This window comes from Fusarium odoratissimum (assembly GCF_000260195.1).
Source record: "Fusarium odoratissimum NRRL 54006 unplaced genomic scaffold supercont1.10, whole genome shotgun sequence".
NCBI lineage: Eukaryota > Fungi > Ascomycota > Sordariomycetes > Hypocreales > Nectriaceae > Fusarium > Fusarium odoratissimum.
In genome coordinates this window covers 1049498-1064763 of record NW_022158696.1, presented here as the reverse complement: position 1 = coordinate 1064763, position 15266 = coordinate 1049498, and the positions used below count along the sequence as shown (strand labels likewise).

General features: G+C 49.8%; 7 protein-coding genes across 11 annotated transcripts; 4 read left to right on the top strand and 3 right to left on the bottom strand.

The window, feature by feature from the left end:
* Nucleotides 1-38: 38 nt before the first annotated feature.
* FOIG_07276 (uncharacterized protein) lies at nucleotides 39-2574 on the top strand. Of its 2 annotated transcripts, XM_031206756.1 has the most exons (3): nucleotides 39-199; nucleotides 248-268; nucleotides 332-2574. In XM_031206756.1, exons 1-3 carry the CDS (start codon nucleotides 153-155, stop codon nucleotides 939-941), a joined length of 678 nt encoding a protein of 225 aa, XP_031063875.1. In that variant the 5' UTR covers nucleotides 39-152; the 3' UTR covers nucleotides 942-2574. The 2 variants fall into 2 exon arrangements, with proteins under 2 accessions (XP_031063875.1, XP_031063874.1); XM_031206755.1 differs by having other exon boundaries at nucleotides 69-268.
* Nucleotides 909-4054, bottom strand: FOIG_07275 (uncharacterized protein). The gene has a single exon (XM_031206754.1). It carries the CDS (start codon nucleotides 3107-3109, stop codon nucleotides 1130-1132), a length of 1980 nt encoding a protein of 659 aa, XP_031063873.1. The 5' UTR covers nucleotides 3110-4054; the 3' UTR covers nucleotides 909-1129.
* An 824-nt stretch (nucleotides 4055-4878) lies between these two features.
* FOIG_07274 (uncharacterized protein) lies at nucleotides 4879-8020 on the bottom strand. 4 transcript variants are annotated; one of them, XM_031206751.1, is made up of 2 exons: nucleotides 7782-7985; nucleotides 4879-7609 (listed from the first exon to the last, which is right to left on the bottom strand). In XM_031206751.1, the coding sequence occupies exon 2, from the start codon at nucleotides 7439-7441 to the stop codon at nucleotides 5546-5548; it is 1896 nt and encodes a 631-aa protein (XP_031063870.1). In that variant the 5' UTR covers nucleotides 7442-7609; nucleotides 7782-7985; the 3' UTR covers nucleotides 4879-5545. The 4 variants fall into 4 exon arrangements, with proteins under 4 accessions (XP_031063870.1, XP_031063869.1, XP_031063871.1 ...); XM_031206750.1 differs by having other exon boundaries at nucleotides 4914-7614; nucleotides 7782-8020; XM_031206752.1 differs by having other exon boundaries at nucleotides 4984-7684; nucleotides 7782-7987.
* A 1682-nt stretch (nucleotides 8021-9702) lies between these two features.
* Nucleotides 9703-10467, top strand: FOIG_07273 (uncharacterized protein; the record flags this gene model as incomplete). The annotated part of the gene is made up of 3 exons (XM_031206749.1): nucleotides 9703-9856; nucleotides 9945-10303; nucleotides 10420-10467. The coding sequence occupies 3 exons, from the start codon at nucleotides 9703-9705 to the stop codon at nucleotides 10465-10467; spliced, it is 561 nt and encodes a 186-aa protein (XP_031063868.1).
* A 753-nt stretch (nucleotides 10468-11220) lies between these two features.
* FOIG_07272 (uncharacterized protein) lies at nucleotides 11221-12645 on the top strand (the record flags this gene model as incomplete). Its single annotated transcript, XM_031206748.1, has 1 exon — nucleotides 11221-12645. The coding sequence occupies one exon, from the start codon at nucleotides 11221-11223 to the stop codon at nucleotides 12643-12645; it is 1425 nt and encodes a 474-aa protein (XP_031063867.1).
* Nucleotides 12646-13180: 535 nt separating this feature from the next.
* FOIG_07271 (uncharacterized protein) lies at nucleotides 13181-14457 on the top strand. Its single transcript, XM_031206747.1, has 3 exons — nucleotides 13181-13617; nucleotides 13705-13882; nucleotides 13938-14457. Exons 1-3 carry the CDS (start codon nucleotides 13407-13409, stop codon nucleotides 14275-14277), a joined length of 729 nt encoding a protein of 242 aa, XP_031063866.1. The 5' UTR covers nucleotides 13181-13406; the 3' UTR covers nucleotides 14278-14457.
* A 23-nt stretch (nucleotides 14458-14480) lies between these two features.
* Nucleotides 14481-15260, bottom strand: FOIG_07270 (uncharacterized protein; the record flags this gene model as incomplete). The annotated part of the gene is made up of 2 exons (XM_031206746.1): nucleotides 14481-15003; nucleotides 15061-15260. 2 exons carry the CDS (start codon nucleotides 15258-15260, stop codon nucleotides 14544-14546), a joined length of 660 nt encoding a protein of 219 aa, XP_031063865.1. The 3' UTR covers nucleotides 14481-14543.
* Nucleotides 15261-15266: the final 6 nt, after the last annotated feature.

Here is a 15266-nt window from a genome sequence, read left to right as displayed (position 1 = left end):
ATGCGTGGGGACTCTTTCGAATTAGTCGTTCCGTTATAGATCCGGAGGCCCGTTGCAATTTCCCCGCATTTACATACCAGCGATCCCGGTCGTTTCAATGAGTGCCAGATACAAGAGATACAATATTCATTCGCCTCCTGTAGCATTTCATTATGTATCAGTCTCAAATCACTTTCGTCATGGATACCATTTGTCCTTGGTATGATGGCTCGTCAAGAGAAGGGGAATCATGGCTAATTCATCTCAGGACATACCTTGGAAAGAGGAGGTACATCTTCCATCTTCATTGGCTCACCTTGACTCTAATAACCGTTTGACGTTTCGACTACAGACTCGATGAGGCTCTGGCTCAGTTCCGCTCCTCGAATTCTTCATCCTCCATCTCCTTCAAGCTCCATTTCGCATCTTATCAGCCCAATCCAAACCGTCCTGAAACCATCCCGGACCGAGCTGCATATGCCCTGCACAAGAAGCATAATGACAATCAAGAGGCCCAGAAAATCTTCGAAGAGCATATGCTCTCACTTGCGCAGCCACTGAAACTTCCCATAGCCTTTACGGGACCAACTGGTAACTCATTTCCTGGACATCGGGTCATCCAACAGGTTCAGGAGTCCCAGGGAGCTGAAGTGGCGAACAGGCTCGTGGACGCGGTGTTCAGGTTGTACTTTGCGGAAGGCCGACATCCTGGTGCTGACGATATGTTGGTCGAGGCATGTGTTGAGGCTGGTATAGATGAGGGAGTGGCAAAGAGCTTGGTGGAAGATAAATCCAGAGGTGAAAGGGATACCAAAGAAAAGATCAGAAGTACAGGTATGGACATCGATGCCGTGCCGACTGTAGTCATTGAAGGGCGAAGGAGAGACTTGACACTCACGGGCCTGAAAGAAGTCTCGGAGTATATTAAGGCCATGGAGACAATAAGTAAGGAAAGTTCATAATTAAGCATGCTTATGATGAGAGGCAACGAAGGCATCGGTCATAACATAAGATTCGTTTTCAGTGGAAAGAAATGCTAATAGTAAATACATGAAGAAACGAAGGGCATGGTATCGTTATTACAAAAGTTTTCCCACTATTTCCAGGAGCTCGTCATCATTTCATTCATGTTTCTCGTACTGCGTTCACTTCATGAGCGACTGAACATCAGGGGTACTAATACACTCCGACTCTCCAGTGCTCTTCGATCCTCCATGACCATGCTGGGGCCAAATGCCGTACCAATATCCCGGCCTGCCAGAAAGCGACATGCGTTAGCTTCACCGACACGAGGTTTCTTGCTATGGCAGAACTCGCGGCTCAGCTTGGACAGGACAGCGGCCTTGGCCTTTTGCAAGGCGCTCACTCTCGCGACAGCATCTTCAGCTAGAAGACGGTGGGCCTCTTCCTGCTCTATGTTGCGCTGAACGGGAGAAATGCCTTCATCCGGGTCTCGACTGGCATTCTTCCTTGCGGTTGGGTCATAAGTTGTGGGTTGCAGCAGCACGGGCTGGGGATCACTGATCAAGATGGGGGCGGTGATGTTGGGGACAGGAGTTGAAGGGCGGAGGATTTGTTCCTCCACAAAAGGTTGGAGTCGAGGACGAGAGGTCTTGTGGCGGCGTGATAGGGAGTGTTGGGAGGACTTGGGTGAGGGAGACGGTGTCTCAGGGGCATCCTCAACACTGCTGCGATGCTTGCGTCTGCGGCGACGAGAGCGTTTCTTTCTAAGTTTTGTGCTGAATCCGGCATCTGATTCATATACAGGGGCAGAAAACTGTTCATTGGCAGTGATCTCTCCAGTAGGGTCATCAACGACTTCGTTTTCAATGTCGCCGAAGGGGAAGCCACCGAGGTCCATGTCCAAGAGCTCACGACTAGCGGCAGTTACAGCAGCACTTGGGCTAGGAAGATGTTCTGAGCTGGGGCTTGTGACAAGACTGTATTCTGATTGGGCGGCCATGCTGTTGCTTCGAGACCAGGAATCGTCAGTGTCGATGGGCGCAAGGACATCGTCCCAGTTACCATTATCAGCAAGAACGACACTCTCGAAGTCGAATTCTTTGACTGTTGGACGGTGTGAGTTGATCAAGTTGCTGAGCTGAGGGGCGTTCATAACAGCATTGCGAACTTGAAGGTATCGCAATTTTGGGAAGTAAATAGCCCCCTTTCCAGGAGTCTCGGGTAAGGGAGACATAGGAGATGTAACCTCGTGGAACAGTTTCTTGGAGGCACGGGGCGGTGAGAAGAGGGGGTCAGAAGCCAGAGCAACTGGGCAAGGCCCTTTGCGACCAAGCCATGTGAAGGCGAACTTCTTTAGGTTGGGGGCAAATGTGCGGACGTATTCGTCCAAGATCTTCAAATGGTCACGACCTGGCGATGTTCCATAAAAGTCCCAAGCATCCACCGAGATGGAGAGCTTGTTGATCTGGCGCCAGCGTCTTCCAGCCGATGGGACTGTTCCAAAGCCGTTGACGTGACGAAGGTAGTTGAAAGCCGCAGGGTGCAGTTGAGAAAGGGACAGCTTGTGAAGCTTCTCTAGAGGAGCACGCTCAAGGGAGATACGCAAGCTGATAAGAGCATAGTCGACAATGTCACGGCGATATCGCTCTCTAGGATCCTGGCCAGGACATCTGATAGTCAGATGGCGCATGTTGGTCAGACTGCGCATGGCGTTGATAAAGCTAGGGACATTGGTGGCAGCATGGAAGAGAGGAGGGTACTGCTGCGTAAGGATGTCACCAAGCTCAGCGTTGGCGTACTTGGGCCGAGAGAGAACAGAACCCATGCTCGTGTGAGGAGTATATAGGAAGCATATCTCGTTACCAGAAACTGGATGAATGAGAGGAGGAAGGAAAGTAGCGTCCGAATGGGGGAAGTAGAAGGTAAGATGCTCAATATGATGGCCGATACGAGCGAGAGCAGCCACTCGAGCTGACTTGGTAAATGTCGAGGCTGAGAAGGAGATGTGTAGGCGGGTGAAGATACGCTTAGTAAGGAGGTTGCAGCAAGCCGATGAGGACTGACGGATGTTGCAGAGATCATTTTGTGAGAGGTGAGGAAGAAGAGAGTCCTTAATGTGGTCACTTCTCAAGATGGCGAGAAATAGTTGTTCTGTTGAGGACGCCATTGTAATCGCATGTCGCGGAGGACTTTAGCCTCGTAGATCCGTCGCTTATATTTGAAAACTGCTGGTGCTCTCAGAGTGCCGGCGCAATCAATGTTGATGATGGTGTAAGACGGTGTGATATCAATATTCTAATCCAAGACGAGGTTGAGTCTCTTTTGCAAGTTGAGATGAGTGTTATTCAAACAACAACAGTCAATAGAGAAAAGAGCAAGTAGATGAGGATAGTAGTCAATGATAACGGTCTGATAAGTCAACAATTTATAGAATAATGCCAGGCAAATTTGTTAGTGAATCAAAAGGACAAAAGGATCGGGTCAGGCCATGAGCGCCGGGTCCGGGTGGTCGAGATATATCTGTATCTGTCTCTATCTGTCTCGCTACGAACCCTGAGATCAGCCTCGTTCTTTTTTGGCTTCAAAGGAAAAGAGAAAAATGGAAATTCCCCTTTCCCAACTCCATTCTCTTGCTCTAGCGTCTCTGCCGGCTGCAGGTTCGTGCATTGGTCCTATCGCGAGATGGTCACCCTCTGCCAGCGACGACTGGCTGTCGGTGACTCAGAACTCAAATCACCCTAGTCGTGTCTAGATCGAGGTGCCCATACTTGTTCGCGTTGGACTGGACGTTGTATGACTGACCGACAACGCGTTGCGATCGTTTCATGATTGGTTGGCTCACCGTGGTTTGTTCTGCCGCTATCCTTGTCGCTGCAGATCTGCCGCGAGGGCACGATGGCATCGTACTTGGAGAGTACTTTGCTGGCCTCGGGATCAACAACCACTCGCGAGACCAGCTGCAAACTCTTTCAACGCAGATGCTTCCTATTTTGAATCTCGCCACGTCCATCAGATCCACTCCTTCAATGTTCGGTTAATCCTTCGGTTCAGGCCTCCCACATTTTGAACGCAAGTATCTTAGAAGTACATCCCATGCATCGGGTGTTTATCGATAGCGCTTCTAGATTGTGGAGATGGTCACTCTGCCACGCCTTGGAAACATGCATAGTTATTCAACCAATCAATTGCGTGTCCAAGAACGCGATAGTCGCGTTGTTTCAACCATGCCTGTCGCGCCATGATTGGCTATTTTGACAACACTCAACTTCCATCGTGATGTAAGTCATCGGCGGCAGGTTGGTATCCTGACTTTCAAGCAAAGCGGGACGGGACGATGGGAGTCAAGTTTTGCGCTGTTCTATGGGTTCCTGGACTGCAAGATCTCAATCTGGAAACTGTCAGGGTCTAACTTCGCTCAATCTAGCATTTGAGGGTGAATCGTGTCATTACAGGATGTCAACTATTCATCACCGAAACTCGCATGTCTGCCCTAAACTCATCCAAGGACGAATCACGCAGGATTCCCTCGGAGGCGAGGCGTAAATGCGCAACACACATAAAATGCATACACCACATCATTCTGCTAGCATGTCATCCATTCGTTGCCATACATCCCAGCCCATCACATCCTTGTTGGTACAACCTTGCTCTCAAAAAGATCCATTGAAAGCAAAGGTTGAGAAAGCCCCAACCCTAAAACATGCATCTCCATTAAGCTTCTTGCTCTCTCTCCACCCATTCCTCAGCACAGCCCTGTATGAACGGGTCCTCGAGATGACTACATCTTAACACGAGACTAGTAAACGACACAATTCTGTCGCGTCCAGACTTGTGGCAATAGATCGCTGCCTCCACTCGGGGCACTGTGAGTGAGTATGCTTCGCGAATGTGATGCTGCATTGTCACGAGCTCTTGTCACACAGACAACCGACCGTCTTTTCCTTGAGAGGGCGTCATTTAACTGGTGCTATCCCTGACTACCTATCTGAAGATGCAGTTTCACTTTAGAGGGTCTTCGGTAAGATAGCCAGTTGGATTTTATCTCAGATATTTCCTGGTCCTTAGGAGAAGGAGTGATTTATTCAGTCAGGCGCAAAACCTCTGGTTAAAAAACGACTTGTGGTGTCTACAAATTACAACCAGTAGCGGGCCTTACCTGTGCATGACCCTTGTCCATATATGCATTGATGAGAAACTGTGTGATTAAGCCGATGAATACAAGATGTTTTCAACTCGCGTTGCCATTTGAGCTTATTGGCATGTCCAAGCCCTCATACGTTCCATATGTTTATTCATAGCTTGAAAACTATTGGTATTCGTGGTTCACAGTTGTTTCAGTCTCGTCGTTTCCCATTTTTGTTTCAAAGAGAAACGGCCAATATGAGTACCAGGTGCTATTAATGAAGCACATGCTGGCGGGTATCATAGTCGAAAAGCCCGTTCGCCAAGTCTGGACAAGTCCCGCTGTGGGCGGCCAGCTCGGCTTTTGTGCGCCAACCAACTCGTAGGATGCCCTGCTCCGAAGGCATCACAACTCTCCATCATCTCTAGTTCGATTCCAACCAATGCATATGTGTTGGTGCTTCGTTCAAACCACAAGCATTCATCTGCCCCTCCCTCTGCCCCTGCCCCGTCCACGACCGCCACGACCTCCACGTCCACCTCCTCTAGGCTTGGACCCTTGTGGCCCGTTGCTAGCATGCGACCTTCCGGGTCCCTGAGAGCCGTGGCGAGATGGCGGGGGGACGTTCCTATAGTCTTGGATAGGAGGCTTCCTGGGTAGCGATGGAAATTGTCCGGACGGAGCACCCGGTGGAGGCGGGTGCCCAAAGGAACCTCGCATGGGCGGTAGTCCAGGAGGCGGCCCAGGAGGGAGAGGAGGCTGGACTGGCACGCCATTCTGTCTGTTGTTTCGTCTCGACCCTCCATTTTGCATGTTTGGCATCTGGATGTTACTGGCCATTCGAATTTGGCCGAGCGCTGGCTTCTGAACGCGTTTGTGGCCTAGAAACTCCACTTCCGAGTCGTCGCTCTCTGAGTAGTGAATGTTGGTCGTTCGCGCAGCGTGACCGCGAATCTTAAGGTCGGGGGCTCTCGTGGTCCTTGCATTTTGCTGCCCTCCCGCCTCCCCTTCGATCGGCACTGAGCCACAATCCGGGTCAATATATTGATCGCGGTTCTTCACAGACCATGTAGGATTAGAGACGGCATTGCGGTGCGCATTGCAGTCCGAAGAAAAGTGCCTATCACTACCGCACACAGCGCACGATGCAGGAATAAACGCAACTTTTCTGACTGTAGATACATCCGGGTAAAACGATCGCCACACCTGTGTACACTGTTCCTCAAGGTGATCCATTGAGCTGCAAAAGACACAGGCAAGACCTTCTTCCTTGGTCAAAGCCAGTTTCTCAGTGCATTGGCCTGCTTGGTGGCCAAGTTGGCGGCATTTGTTGCATCGTTCCTTTTCAGGGCAACAGATTTTTGAGTGTTCCAAACTTCCACATGAAGAGCAGATAAGGGATGGGCAGCTAGGTGCCAGATGTGTATTCAGCCCACAAAGAAGACACATCTGGGCAGGATCCATGGCCGAGGGGAAGTATCTGCGCTGTTGTTCTAATGCATTATCACCGGTGGGAACATTCCGGTGAGTGTTAATCGGTGGTAAGCTCTGGGAATCTGAAACTTTGGGTGTTGAGTTGCCATTTGCAGGTATATTCATGCCTGATGCGTACTCTTCTCTGGCATCTTCTTCAATCCTCTCAGTCTTGTTTAAGGTTGGTTCGTACTCAGCTTCGCTTTCGGAGCCATCCTCGTCCCTTTCGTCAATTTCCCCCTCGCTTACGCTAGAAGCGCGTGAGTTTTTACCTTTGTTAACAGGTTCCTGTCGGGGTTGCGTTGTCACCCAGCTGTCAAGAGTTGGCTGATTAGGTCCACAACTGCTCAAAGAATGGAGATTTCCAATAAGAGCTTGAAGTTCGCCAGTGCTTTCAAGCTCCTTTGCAACTTGCTTTGCAGTCTTCCTCTTCTTGGGCTTCAAGCCGGCGTGGTGATCAATATAGTAGCCATAAGCAGAGTAAGTTAATGATGAGGTAATGGCATCACACTTTCCCGGATTGAGGGCGTGGAATGCCTTGACCCAGTCCTTAAACCGTTTAAGCCAGGAGCCGCCTTTCTTATCCACGAGGTTGGGTATTTTGAAGCTGGCCCTACCTTGCTTGTAGTCAGGGATTTCGCCAGAATCTTCGGGTGCGGAGTCACCTGATGTGATTGACTGCGCAGAGGACTTGCCAACGGCTGTCGACTCCTCTGTGGGCTTCGATCCTTTGGCAGATTGCTCCTCGATTCTGGGGACTTTGGCCGCACGCGCATGACTCCTCAGGCGCTTGGGCTCAGGTGTCGAATCATCCTCGAGGGGCCTTTTCTTGGCAGCTGCCGCTGCTTCGTCTCCACTGGACAAGTAAATGACCTCACCTGGGTCAAATTCTTCATCTGCCATGCCGATGCGGAACAGGCAGTCCTTATCGAATCTGGGAGACGTGCCAGCTTGAACGCAGTATCGAATCTGAATCTGTGGGTTTCAGACCTTGGCGCATCCGACTTAACGTGAAACTCAACCTCAAGCAAAATTCTCAGAGCCACTTGGCTTCTTCGAAATTGTTCGTGACTATCCTGGTCAAAGAAACTTAATCAACACTGCTCACCGACAGTCACATGGATCGCGAATGCATCCAGACAAGATCTAGCCATAAGGTGGCGCGATGAGCGAGAATGCACAACCTCCATTTGGCTTGATGAAAGCTAGGGGCTTTCAGGTGCGAATGTAACTATGAACGTACCTGAGCGTCGCGAGTGAAAATATCACTTCCGAAAAGAGTTCGCCAGCAATATAAAATCGTTTGTGCACGGCTTCTGTAACTTGCGATGGTTCCGTGACTGAGACTTCAATTTTCGCAAAGACAAGATGCGAAGAGGTTATTTGACTGTGTCAGGGAGATGTGAAATGAAAGCTGTGATGATATCGATAAGCGTGCTGGGTTAAGTTAGATCCCAGTTGGGAGAAAATTCCGCAGCCAGCCTATGGGAGATGCAGACCCACAGGCGAAAGAAGGTGTCTCAATTTCCGTGGCTATTTTTAAACTCCGAGGATTATCCAGGCCTTCAGGGTAACCACTCTGCCACAACTAGCCTCAGCTTATTTATTAGATGAATTGCCATGAACGCCTGGATGTTCTTAGAGCCGTTCGATATCAGCCGATTTCCGACGATGTGTACACACCGGTCGAGATATCGTGAGTCTCCATCAGCTGTCTTGCCCTCTGCTTCGTGGTCATATTTGCAGTTCTTATGGCGCCGAGGACCATCAGTCGGTCAGGATACAGTCCATGCCAACGTCACGTTTTCTGCAACATTGACATGTCATTACACACGCCAGCCCCAGATAATCAAGTGTGATTTTTCCTCATCTCGGGTAAGACATGTTCTATATATCGCACTGCAATCTCGCTGGTGAATCTGATACCCATGGAGCTTTGCCAGATCTCGCCTACTTAGGCTTGTTGCATCGTTTTTACAGTCCACGAGGGAAAAAGAGTGATTGCCCCAGCAAATTTCGTATGTCAGGTAATTGTACCTCCGTACAAACCTATATCATCTAGAATAACACTCTTGATCCCAGTTATTCACGTTCTGTTGCTCTTTTAAAACACCTAGACTGCTCTGGATGACTTTATCGTCGCACGTCGCATTGACATTCAAATCCCCATCCTGCTCCGACTAGCCTCGTTCAGGTCAATTTTCGGCTTCATCTATATTCTAGGTTCTCTGGACCTCAAGAGTAAGACCAGCAAACCCTTGCTCTGATCGAACCGTTGGCTTCTCGACTATAATCATCCACAATCACCACGAGACAAAGATCCCTAATAAGTTGGGTTGGTGATGCCGTGAGTCCCCCCTGAAGAAATCCCGCGGGTTCCTAGGTCCGAACGTTTTATTGGAGGTCCCTGAAGAAAAAAAACCCCCGGACTAACCATGCTCCAGTGAACTACTGCTGCAAGCTCACCCACTACGACCACTAATTTCAGCATTGGGCTCCACCGTTCCGCCTAACCCGACCTACCCTGCGAAGTAGCCCCGTTACTCGTTCTGGTTGCATTGCGTGTCCCTTTCTCCTGCTGGCTGATAGGCTGTTGCTCCTTTCCATCTCATGAGAGTGGCTCCTCCTACCTTGTCCACCATCATACGGGGGACATTGAATATTCCGGTTCGGCGGCCCCTCTCATCTCGTCCAGTCCTTCCATATCCATTCCCTTGATCCAACTACTTTCTACTGTCTGTTATTGACAACTATTCTATTCTGCGCTTTATATCTTCTTACTTGGCTCTATCATCGTGTTTGGCCGACTGCATCCGTTCTCGTTATCCAGCATCAATCATACACGCCCGCTCTCTTTTGCCCTTGCATTGGCCTCGCATTTGCATCCGAACGCCTTCGCCGTGACATCATTAGGGGGAGCCTCTGCAGCTACTTATCTTTGAACTCAAACCGATAGTGAAATCCATCTTTTACCGACAACGCAAACTCTGGGTGTTTGCACCCGTGTTGTTCTCCGCCGATTCTCCCCTCCTCCCACTCGACTTACGCTTTTTGCAAATTGACCCGTCAATACCGCCAAGCTGTCTTCCCCAATCTTACTCCAGCGCACCGTCTCCTACGACGCGGCGAACAAGCCTCCGCGCCGAGGCAGCATCTATCTCAACATGCCCGAACGAAACGCAGCGGGAGGAGCTGGGGCCCGAAGGAGGAGATCTAGCAGTATCCTCCAGGTTTACCATGAGCCTCCCGAGACTCTCGAGCAGATCAGCGACCAAGCTTCTCTGCCTAACCTCAACGCCAACTGGACAAATGCTAAAGGTATGCCTGGCCCCTTTTGCCGCGCATCTGTACCTTCACTTGCACAATAATTCCCGAGAGCCACATGCTAACGTGTAATGCCCCTTAGGTGCCTGGACCATTCATTTCGTCCTGATCGTGTGCGCCAAAATCATATTTGACGCCATCCCTGGTGTCTCGCAGGAGACTTCATGGACGCTTGTCAACATGTCATACATGTTTGGCTCCTACATCATGTTCCACCATGTTCGTGGCGTTCCCTTCGATTTCAACAGTGGCGCTTTTGACAACCTCAATATGTGGGAGCAAATTGACAATGGCGCGCAGTACACGCCCACCAAGAAGTTTCTTCTTGGTGTTCCGATTGCACTATTCCTCGTCAGCACCCACTATACGCATTACGACTTGACATACTTTACTATTAACTTATTGGCTGTCCTGGGAGTCGTCATCCCCAAGCTACCCTTTGTATGTTGCCGTGCCATCCCTCTATTTGTTTGCGTCTCTGCACCTATGACATGTACCCTTGGTTTTGTTTACACAACATACTTTCTCATGGGCGTCACATGCTAACACAAGCCCAGAGCCACCGAATGCGATTTGGGCTTTTCTCAGGTCCACCGGAGGAATAGGAGACCGAATAGGGAGCAGAAACAGAGGCAGAAGCAAAATAACTACCGTGGGACCGATTTGCTGTATTAGTACCAGGGGCGTTAGGGTAAGATTATCTTTGGCGAGAAAGAGAATTGGGGGATTGCGAAAAGTAAGAAGAGGTCGAGGTTGTGCAACTTGATAGCGAGCAGTATTTATAACGCGGCTGGTGAGCAGAGTGTTCGGTCGTTCAGCGGTAGCTTCAAAACAGCAATTGGATTTGGACATCGGCATATTTCTCAACAGTTTGCCAACCCTTGTTCCACACTCGATGTTCGCTCCTCATCTATTACCCTTCGATTGACCCGCCTCTTACACTGGCAGGATGTCGATCGGCTCCTCCGTGTTGACGGGGAACGCTCATAAATATGAAGTCATTGGACTGTCCTCAAGCATAAACGAGTGCTTACCGCCTCATGGAGTCTTGATCATACGAGGAGGCAAGCCCAGAGGTGATTCCATGGCGAGATGGCGTCCCGTTACCCAGGCAATTGGCTTCTCCTGTCGTATCTCGGAGTCATATTTGCAGTCAAGTAAATGAGCACAAGTTCCCCTCTTTGCAAAGATCATTGACAGCGTACCAAGTATAAATCAAGGACCTGGTCCCGGCTGCTTGCATCTTCCTGGGAGTTCTTCAGCTTCCTTAGTTATCAAAGCATACTCCAAGGGAAGTTCTCCGCTCCCCTTTTCGTCGACCTTTTGTTTCAAAACATTGCATCACATCAACATCAAGCATGAGATACAACGCTTTTGCCTTCATGGTCCTCGTCAACGGCCTCGCTCAGGCCAATCGTTTCGACTGGCAGAGCGAGTCCAAGGCTGATGTTGCCAAGCACGAGCACAAGAACGCTGCCGACCCTGTTTTTAAGGTGGAGGTGAACGAGGGTCACCGTGCTGGCAACAAGGGTCAAGTTGAGGTTGGGAAATTAAAGAAGGAGGAGGAGAAAGCCGAGGAAGAGGCCAAAAAGCTGGAGGAGAAGCTGCAGAAGAAAGAGGACGAGCTTGAGCTCAAGGCTGCCCAGGCTAGAGGGAGCCGCCATCACCGCCACACCCACTCCTCATACTCCCCTGATCCTACCTACGATCATGTCACCAGAACTACTGGATATCATCGCCATCACTCAGGTCACCTCCAAAAGGGCCCCTACACACTTGACGGAGAGAAATTCGACTATATCCATAAACCAAAGGTTCACTTCCACACCTCTTACACCACCCACGCACCTACTCTCAGTCCTGGATGTGTCGGTGACAAGTGTGCGCGTAAGCCTTGCAAAGAATGTAATGGCAACTGGGCACAGCCTGGCTGCTGGCACTGCAAGGCCCATGGAGCCACTGGTGAGGAGGTTGCTGAACAGGTAGCGAAAACCACCAAGCATGCTCCTGAAGAAACCAAGGCCAAAGAGGAGGAGGAGGAGGATAAAAAGGAGAAGGATCATTACGCAAAGACATACACGCATGGAGACAAGACTGTCATTGTTCCTAAGGAGACCAAGGCCCCTGAAGCTACTCGGCCTGAAGCTCCTCAGATTGAACAACCTCATAAAGAGGGCCCCAAGGTCATTGTCATCGAGGAGCCCAAGAAGAAGCCTGAGGGGGAGAAGAAGCTTGAAGAGAAGAAAGAGGAGAAAAAGAAGTACCCTGATGAGAAACCCAAGCATGAGTACCCCAAGGAGGAGCCCAAGAAGGAGGACATCTGTGACAAGGTCCATCATCATGGCCAGCCCAGCATCTGTGACAAGATCAAGCATCAGCACCATAAGGTCGACGAGCCTAAGAAGGAGAACATCTGTTCCAAGCCCAAGGGCTGCCATCCCCATCATCAGGCTCCTGCTCCCGCTCCTGCTCCTCACCATGAAGTGAAACTTGTCCCCGCTCCCGTCCCAGCTCCTCATTACCCCGAGCAGAAGCCTGAGATTCAGCCTGCCCCTATTCCAGCTCCAGCTCCCCAACAGCCTGAGCAGAAGCCTGGAGAGGTTCAGCCGGCTCCGGCTCCGGCTCCAGCCCCTGCTCAACCCGAAGGAGCCAAGCCCGAAGAAGGCAAGCACGGCAATGCTCCCTCAGTTCCCATAACAGTCCCCAAGTCCGGAGCCACCTACAACCGCGTCTCTGTTGGCATCGCCGTCTTTGCAGGTATTGCCAGCATGATGCTTCTGTGAGCTTCAAGTTTAGTCTTGTATGAAAGTGCGCTGAACGAAGCACCACTGAAACGGATACGTTGGAAGCGGGAAGATGGTGTTTATCAAAAATTGGTGCTATGTCCGCAAGATCTTTGGAATAAGGCCTTTGAGATTATCTTTAAATTCATAGATGACTAGTAGCTTTCAATTGATCGTCCCCTCCTTTTGTTTCACTTCTCTCACATCATGATAAGAATAACACCCACCGACTGCTCGTTTACCAGCGGGAATTTAGTCGGAGTAAGGATCGGATCGAGAGACATACCGCCGACCTGATGCTTTGTCATTCCAAGCTGACGTCAATGTACCAACCTCCACTACCACCTAGTGCGGGGGAGGATCTCCTGGAAGCCCTGGAGGCGGCGACCTCTACCACTATGGCATATTCCCGTTAAGGAAAGGCACGATTTCGACCATCTCATAGATCGTAGGGATTATAGAATCTGAAATATAGTCTTTATTGGAGACATGACATTTAAATATCATGAGCCAGATAATATAAAAGCTGTTGAACCATGAAGTCGTGCTCCTGTTATCTCGGCCTTCATTTCCCGGCTGGCTGTGGTTTGAACAGGTCTTGCTGCGCTCTGTACATCTGGCAGAACCCCCTCCTTCGTGGTCATTTTTATCTCCGAGCTACAGTACCGAAGATCAATGTATAAAACAGCGCCTTCAGGTTTCTTTTATTTCCTCTGACATCCGAGGCCATCATAAAACATTCTACTCGCAATCAAGCCAAGATGAAAGACAACAGCACTCCTCTTTATACTTCACCCCAGCTGGGCCAAAAAGTTACTGACTACGCAGAGCAACACTCGACGCCGTTACCTAAGCACATTAGTGATTACCATGCGGATATCTCTGCCAACAGAGAGGATTCTTACTATATGAGCTCTATTTTTCAGTCTCAATATAACACCTTTCTTGCAAAATCTATTCGTGCTACAAGGGGTAGGTCAAGATACCTTAACATGGAACTGGATTCCTTGAGGCTTTTCTCATCAGCCAGGAGAACCAATACTGATCACCATTCAATAGTTCTAGAAATCGGTGTCTATGTTGGCTTCTCTGCCCTCGTCTGGGCTGACGCTGTAGGACCGAGTGGACTTGTGACTGGCTTGGAGTTCGAGCCTGAGTACGCCGAATTATCCAAGAAGGCTTTCGCAGCAAACGGAGTCGATAATGTTGAGATACTCGTCGGCCCTGCTTCCGAGTCGTGAGTTATTCATATATGTATCATTTTACACCCCAAATTACTGATGGTCGAATAGTTTACCCAAACTCAACCCCACCCAGCCCTATGATCTTGTTTTCATCGATGCAGATAAGACTGGCTATCCCGGATACTTGAAGCAACTGCTCGAGTTGTCGAAGCCTGGTAACTCGAGCAGAATCCTTCGGCCAGGCGCTCTCATCGTCTCAGATAACGTGCTGCGCCGAGGGTTGGTTGCAGACGACAAAGCGCTGGGTGACGACGAGCTCAAAGGCGATCAATTGAAGAACGTTTTAGCTGTGAGACAGTTCAATGATTTGGCACTGCAGAGCCCACGACTTGAGACATTTGTTCTGCCGTTGTGGGATGGCGTCAATGTTTCCCGTCTTCTTGATTAGTGGTAGCACTGTCTCGACTGGAGGACAATCAGGATGGTATACGGTTATATATATTAGGGTTAAATAAGTACAAAGGCAATAAAAAACATCGTCGTGACACATCCTAGGCTGGTATCGTCTCCATTGATCTTCACACTTCATGATCTCGTATTTGGAAACCCATGTCTGGGCATTGGTATATTCCAAATCTCGTTATTACACCCCTTCTTCTGATTGGCGGTAAGTGATTGATTATGACAAGCACTATCGAAACGTAAATTGATTAATTAGTAGCGGGTGGGAGAAGAGTTGTAGGCTGCCATCTTCTTGTTCTCGCGGTTGCGGCGACGGCGGCCAGAACAGCAGGTGACGAAGACGGTGGTAGTACCAATAAGACAGAGAATAGCTGCGGCGAGGACGAGCCAGATACCGACAGACCAGCGAGCACTGGCAGAGGTGTCTCGGTTGATACGTCGTCTGACAATGGAAAATCCAGCGAAGTCACAAGCCAGGGCAATGATAGTAACGAAGAAGGCCAGGAGTGAAACAAGCGTAGACATGAGGGAGCCAAAGATGCCGGCACCGAGAGCCAGAAGGAAGGCAATGAAGCAAAGTCCAGCACCAATAGGATGCAGGACCATGACATAGGTTAGGGCCTTTGCAGTGTCTGAGCCAGCATTGGAGAAGTTGGTGCCGGCGACAGCATTGGAAGGGTCGTAGCCAATGCGAGCGCTTGTACAACTATCGCTGTGGGTTATTAGACGACGAAATCAGACACGGTGTGTTCAAGTGATATGAACTTACCTCCCGCTGCTTCTTGTGACACAATACCCAAAAGTTCCAAAATTTACCCCATTTCCTCCTCGAGAGTTGCCGTTCAAGTTGACCTTGAGGAGGGCTATGTCATTGACAACAGGAGCTGTAATGCTCACGACAATGAGCATGACTGTTGCTGCCAAGAGAAAAAAGGCACCGATATGGTGGATGAATCGTCCCAGACCCATTTTGAT